This window comes from Oreochromis aureus, linkage group 19 (assembly GCF_013358895.1).
Source record: "Oreochromis aureus strain Israel breed Guangdong linkage group 19, ZZ_aureus, whole genome shotgun sequence".
In the NCBI taxonomy this organism is placed as follows: Eukaryota; Metazoa; Chordata; class Actinopteri; order Cichliformes; family Cichlidae; genus Oreochromis; species Oreochromis aureus.
This window is the reverse complement of record NC_052960.1, coordinates 4,873,368-4,880,032: the sequence shown is the minus strand read 5'-3', so window position 1 is coordinate 4,880,032 and position 6,665 is coordinate 4,873,368. Positions and strand designations below refer to the sequence as shown.

The 6,665-nt window shown below is 43.9% G+C and overlaps 1 protein-coding gene across 1 annotated transcript; it reads right to left on the bottom strand.

The window, feature by feature from the left end:
* On the bottom strand, positions 1-3,129 carry LOC120434691. The gene is made up of 2 exons (XM_039602955.1): positions 1,316-3,129; positions 1-883 (listed from the first exon to the last, which is right to left on the bottom strand). Exons 1-2 carry the CDS (start codon positions 3,103-3,105, stop codon positions 199-201), a joined length of 2,475 nt encoding a protein of 824 aa, XP_039458889.1. The 5' UTR covers positions 3,106-3,129; the 3' UTR covers positions 1-198.
* Between the last annotated feature and the right edge of the window lie 3,536 nt (positions 3,130-6,665).

Genomic DNA, 6,665 nt, shown 5'->3' with positions numbered 1-6,665 from the left:
CCCTTTAACAGGAAGAAACTTCCAACGGAACCGGGCTCAGAAGGGGCGGCCATCCGCTGCGACCGGTTGGGGGGGTGGAATTCAAAAAGGAGACGAGATGGCGTGAACTACAGTTGTTAAAATTTGCATTTGGTGCTAAAATTCTGCTTCAAGATGTTAAAAGAAGCAGGGCGGCGGGGAAAAGCCAGGATGGTCATTTTAATCATCTCTGGCTTTAGTGAACCACCTAAAGGGTTTTTGCAGATTTTTTCCCAACGCTGAAAAAAACCTGGAAATTTTGGACTTTTTGGGAGGACTGGGGATGACTCCGAGGAGCATTTTTAGATGCTTTATCAGAGCCTCATCAAAAGACGCATCCTTTGCAATCGCAGCCTTTAACACATTGTCTGGGGAGCCAAACTCCTTGATGAGGCATTTGGCTATTTTCTTGATTAACTTTTGTTTGTCCTTCATCAGACTTGTGGCGGACTGTGTGCTGCTGAGTTCAGGCTGCAGCAGATCTCTCAGACGATCGAGGAGTGCGTCTAGTTCTTTTGTAGTACTTGAGGGGCTGGTATAAAAGGCTCGAGTTTCAGGTTTTGATTTTCTGATGAGTCTCATCGTGAGGATTAAAGCGAGTTCACTGGAAATTCCCTCAGCATCAGAAGATGACACTGATACAGACCTCATCTCTGACATGTCAGAGCAATCCTTGGGAGAGCCTGAAACACTGGCAGAGCGTTTTTGGGGAGAAATGCTCCCAGATTTCGGTGTCTGATCAAGTGCCAGAAAGCATTTTTCTGGGGTACTGCTCCCAGATTCTGGTGGCTGATCAGGTGACTGAAAACATTTTTCTGGGGTACTGCTCCCAGATTCTGGTGGCTGATCAGGTGACTGAAAACATTTTTCTGGGGTACTGCTCCCAGATTCTGGTGGCTGACCAAGTGCCAGAAAGCATTTTTCTGGGGTACTGCTCCCAGATTCTGGTGGCTGATCAGGTGACTGAAAGCATTTTTCTGGGATACTGCTCCCAGATTCTGGTGGCTGATCAAGTGCCAGAAAGCATTTTTCTGGGGTACTGCTCCCAGATTCTGGTGGCTGATCAAGTGCCAGAAAGCATTTTTCTGGGGTACTGCTCCCAGATTCTGGTGGCTGATCAGGTGACTGAAAGCATTTTTCTGGGATACTGCTCCCAGATTCTGGTGGCTGATCAAGTGCCAGAAAGCATTTTTCTGGGGTACTGCTCCCAGATTCTGGTGGCTGATCAAGTGCCAGAAAGCATTTTTCTGGGGTACTGCTCCTAGATTCTGGTGGCTGATCAGGTGACTGAAAACATTTTTCTGGGGTACTGCTCCCAGATTTTGGTGTTACCGGTAATGGAACAGATTCTCTTCCACTGCCATCTGAATCTTTGCTTCTTTCCTTTGTTGGGGTCCTTGTTCTTTTCATAAAGTCCTGGATGTCTTCTACAGCCACAGAAACCTTGTCCTCAATCATTTGGTCTTCGTTCTCCACCCAGAGTAAAAGTGTTTGTACAAACTTTTGTACTGCGTCTTCTACGAGCACATAGAGGACTTCAGCAGAAAAGGGACGCTTTGATCCATGTGCTGGTTGTGGAGTCCTGCAGATGACTGTGTCTGAGAGGGATCTACCCATTACAGGTTCGGGGATTTGATACAGCCGATCCGTCATGAGTAGATCAAACATTTTTGCCGTTAACTCCACAGTAAAATCTCTGATTCCCCCACTAGTTCTAAAGTTTTCCACTGTTTTGTGGACGACTAAGAGTTTTTCTTTGTTTGTTATTTTCTCGAATAACTGATTAACATCTGTTCCAATGCCGTCAAAGTCGACGGGAGAGGAACGTATGTAACGGAACAGTGTGTTTCGAGAAGGGGCTCGATGAGCCTCTGTACTCTGGGACCCTGGGAGGCTGGAAACCATACCTTCATCTGAGGGCACGGTGTCACTCTTGGGGTACTTGCACATGTTTTTTAGACAAACAAAAAAATTTCTGTTTGCCTTTATTAATTTTCTCAGCTCTTTTTTCATTTTTTCAAATTGTTTTCTCGCAAACATGGAAAAGCGGTGTTTGCGTGCTTTGAGCCAGGAGTGAGAGGTGGATGGCAAACATCTGGAGAAAAAGTCTCTCAGCTTGTTGATAATTAATCCTGCATTAAAGGCAGGTTTGGGTAAGCTGCACCTCTCACAGTGCTCTTCACTGCTTAAATCCATGTTGCCAAGTATCTCATTTACGATGTCAGCTGCAACCATTTCTACTGGGGTTGGAGCTCGGATACTTTGGCTTCCTGCAGTTGGTTTGATTTCGTCCTTTTCTGTTGGAGTTTCTTCCTCGTCCTCATCTTTATCTGTCATCTCTCCATCTGAGCTCCTTGATGACAGAATCACAGAAATCTCTGTGATTGCTGATTGCACGAACATCTTTGAATCCGTACTTTCTGTACCGGAATCAGAGCCGCTCGACACGCACCGGCAGCGCGGCTTACGTGCTACGTGCCTTTTAAGGCACGAGGCAGCGTGGCAAACCATGCGGTGCAGCTTTTTAATATTACTACATTTGCCGCTGACATAAACGGCGGGGTCTTGCGGGAGATCGGGGCTTTCTCTAATGAGTTTGACTGTTGAGGTGACCTTTTCGGAGATCTCTTCCTCAACCATCCGTGTCAGCTCGTCAGCGCTCTCATGTCGCTGTTCCGGGACGTTAAGAGCGCTGGCCATGGCGGCTGAGATTGAGTCTCCGAGGGACGGGCTTATTTTCCCCGCACCTAAAGGCTCCGGATCTGCCTTCGTCATGCGCTCCTGAGTAACAGGAAGGGCATTTTTGACGATTCTACTAGAGGCGATCTGAATGATTTCACAAATCATATCAGCGAGCACCGCTATGACGCCCGAGTCGTATGCGCCACTTTCTATCATGCTCCACTGAACTCCAGAGAGCCTTTTGACGCACCTGTTGATAGGTGGCATAATCTGGTCTGGTGTGACCAGGACTGAATTTTCATTTTCGCTGCGTGTTGACATAGTTGTATCGCACATTAGATTTTCTGGGTTTGAGAGAACAGCTGGATAATTTCCTTGTTTTGGAAAACGCGGACTGTTGAACATTTGCAAACAGATGAGCAGTAATGTTTCTATTTGAGGCTTTCCCTGCCTGTGAAGTGGCTCTGACGATCAAAGCAAAAGCTAATCCCTTTGATCTGCCAGTGACGTCACAAAGAACGCACGTGCGCTCATAGATTCGATATGGCTCACCATATCCCAGGATTCACTGCGAGTCAACGGTTGAAGAAAAATGGTGGACGGCCGAAGTGAAGCGGTCCAGAAATAAAGTCTTCAAAGTAAGCGCTGCGCTTTTATCTCACTTCAAATATACCGCGGAACAAAGCATAATGAAAAGTCTTAAAAAGTCACATTTAGCGAACTTTCGGCTAAGTTACGACGGTGGTGATATCGCCGTTTAACGCGGCTCTTTGGTCGGTTAGTTCAGGTTTCTGCCGAAGCTGCGTCTGTTTGTCGGTGTGAAGCCAAACGTACTTAAACGGTTCAGGAAACACCGAGCAGACGGTTGAGCAAATATCTGGCCCGCGAACTGCGGTGAGGACGCAGACTCAACCATGCTGTGCTGCAGTTTGTCCTTAAAGAGCTCTCATCCTGTATAAAGCACTAATAATGAGACAGACAGTAGATGGAGAAGTCCTCCTCCTGTTTCTTTGCTGTTTTTGTCAGGCTTATATCAAACAACCGGAGTCTGTCACCTTTGTTATAAAGACCAACGCTCTGCAGGTTCCTGTCCTGTTTCTCCTTTCTCTGATTAAAACGCATAAAGTGTGTCTTTGTGATTATAAGAGAAAACTGTGTTTTCATCCTGCAAGTTTACAGATATTTGATAAACCTCTGCTGCTTTTGTTGCTAACTGCTGTGGTTGATTTCCTTCTGCAAGTGTCCAGAGTCAGAAGAGACTGAGAAGGTGAGAGGAGACGGAGGCTCTCCACCCCTGACACCAGGACAGATCCAGGACAGTGTGTGAGGAAGAGGAGCCAGCAGCAGCTGAGAGATGCAGAGGAGAACAGACAGCTCTCTGTAGTTGAGGGACTGGTAAAAACATTGAAAACACTTTTATATTTGCTTCCTGTATCTGCAGAAGTATCTCCAACACAAACTATAACAGCTGCATACAGGGAACCACTCACTGCTGTTTATCCTGCAGGATCTGACAGGGAAAGAAGGACAAATAAGGGAACCACGGACAACTTTGATAATGCTTTGATTTATCCAGAATATATTTACTTCAAATATTGTTTTCATCACAGTGGGATTGTGCTGGTTTCAGTGGGAAAAGTATGCAGTTTATTTAAATACAAAGTTGTCTCTTCATAAAGTGTGTCAGTATTTTATAAAGATGTCATGTTTCTGTATCATCTCTCTCCTGTTAGAGCCTCTTACCCAAACATCAGCCTGTTTAATGCTCTCATATCTTCAACATCTTAAGTAAATTATACTGCACAGTTTTCTCATCACTAAAAGAACATTTACATCATCAGTTTGTCTTCATTTCATCTGAAACACACAAGGATCAAATCTCTGACTTTATTTTTGGGATATTGTCCTTAAATATAACTAAAGCTTTAACACAGGGTCATAAATGATATGAAATAGAAATAAATACCTTGAATTTTGACTGAAATGTCATATCTGATTCCACCACTGAGCTTTCTTTTTCCAGAATCAGAATGGGTTTTATTGCCAAATGTTGAGCAGGTTTACAACATTAGGAAATTGCTGCGGTACTTAGTGCAAAACATACTGTCAGACAACGCTGAAATAAACATAAAAATTAAAAAACTAAAAGTGCTAAGTAGATAGATATATACATGATTGCAGGTGGTGATCAGTGCAAACATGGAATGATGCAGTGAACACAGTGTAGGGTCACTGTGTTCTGTGTGTATATAGGAAAATATCAATGATGTCACTCCTGTTACGTTTGTACCATCAAACTGAAATGAGACTAGTGTCTGATTTGTTTTTGAATGTCAGAAATGTATATTTGTGAATGTGGAGATGTTATATTGGTTTCTAGCACACTTTCTCACATTTCCTTAAAATGATATATCTTTTTAACCTCAGCCACAGTAATTATTGCATTCTTTTTTTATTCCATGATTTGATTTTTTCAAAACTCAAATTAAAAACAAGTATGTGATACAAGTGCCACTGTTTTTTGTGAAAATGTAATTATGCTTCATGCTTGAGATGAGTGCATTTTCACTCTAACTGTCAGTGATGGTGAAATCACGCTTAGCACCGGCCTACTCTCGTTTAACCCCGCTCTGGTCAGAGTCGAGCACCACTCATCTCATCTCGGTGGAACTGCCCCATTAAAACGCAGCTTGTGGCAAGTGTCAGCGAGAGGTGCACTGTGAAAGATGAGCGCAATAACAGAAGCACATCACATTGCATCAGTAGTCAACCCTCCAGGGTGTGGACTCGATACGTCGCCCAAAGCTCTGGGGGGTAGGAAATGTTCAGTGTGACGTCATTTAAAAGACTTTTTCCCCTGAGTTGTTTAAAAGTGGGTAGGGGTGCTTATGAATGGGACACCTGCCCTGCAGGATGTTACATGTGTATATAAAAATCACCACTGGGTGCCTGTAGGCATACAATGAGATCTGCGCTGAGGCCATGGAGGATTACAGTCACATTAGAGATGTCCTCTGGGCTTCACTTGTAACCTGTGTGAATACCAGCCCTGTAGGCAGCTACTGTGAGTGCTCGAGTTGGCTTAGTCTGCAGTATTGCAGTAAAGCCTAAGCCATAACTTTATTTCAAAAGATAAAGGATGGTCCAAAAACATGCCATTTACAAATCTTATCAGTGCATGTTCACTTTTTTTTTTTTACTGCAGTTTGCCAGAAAGTGAAACGAATGATTATAAATGATTAATTTGTGAGTTATGACTCTGTGCCCCGCTTCTTCCCGCTGACACTAAATCACAGAGGAAGGAAAGCAAAGCTAGGTGCTGATTAATTCAAACATTAATTCTCCTTTACAACAAGCCTTGCAGTCAGCTTTAAATAGGCCCATTGTTCAACTGAAATCACTCGACACAATTGTCTTTCCATAGCAGCGTGGTTGTCAATGAGTCACCAATTAATTGGGTGCATTCTGGAGGGCTGGCCAGTGGCAGCTAGTTTTACATCACTCACTTGTATTACAGGTCTGTTTAAGCACAAATATGTGGACTACATGCAGGTTACGTGGACTTTTCCTGGGATACTAAGAATAGATCTGATAAGTCATTAATTTTCCTGAGAAAAATCTCTTTAAACTGCAACAAAGATCGGGGGCACGTATTTGCCCAGGAAGCATCCACACTGGTCGGCGCTGGTTGTCAGCCAGCAGTCAAAATGATGAGGCAGAAGTCAGCCTCTTCAGGATGAAGAGGTCACAGCCATGCTTAGAGGTTCAGGAGAGCTAATTAGACTGAATGACTGACAGGGGACCTGAGGGGGTAAATGCAATTATCAATAGATTGGACGACAGAGATTTCTGCTTATAAATGCTAACATTTTATAAACCCTCAGCCACCTGAAGTTAACCTCAAATATATGTGCTTCTTTGTCCGCAGAGTTGAGAAAGCAGGAAGCTTGCAGCACAAACAGCTC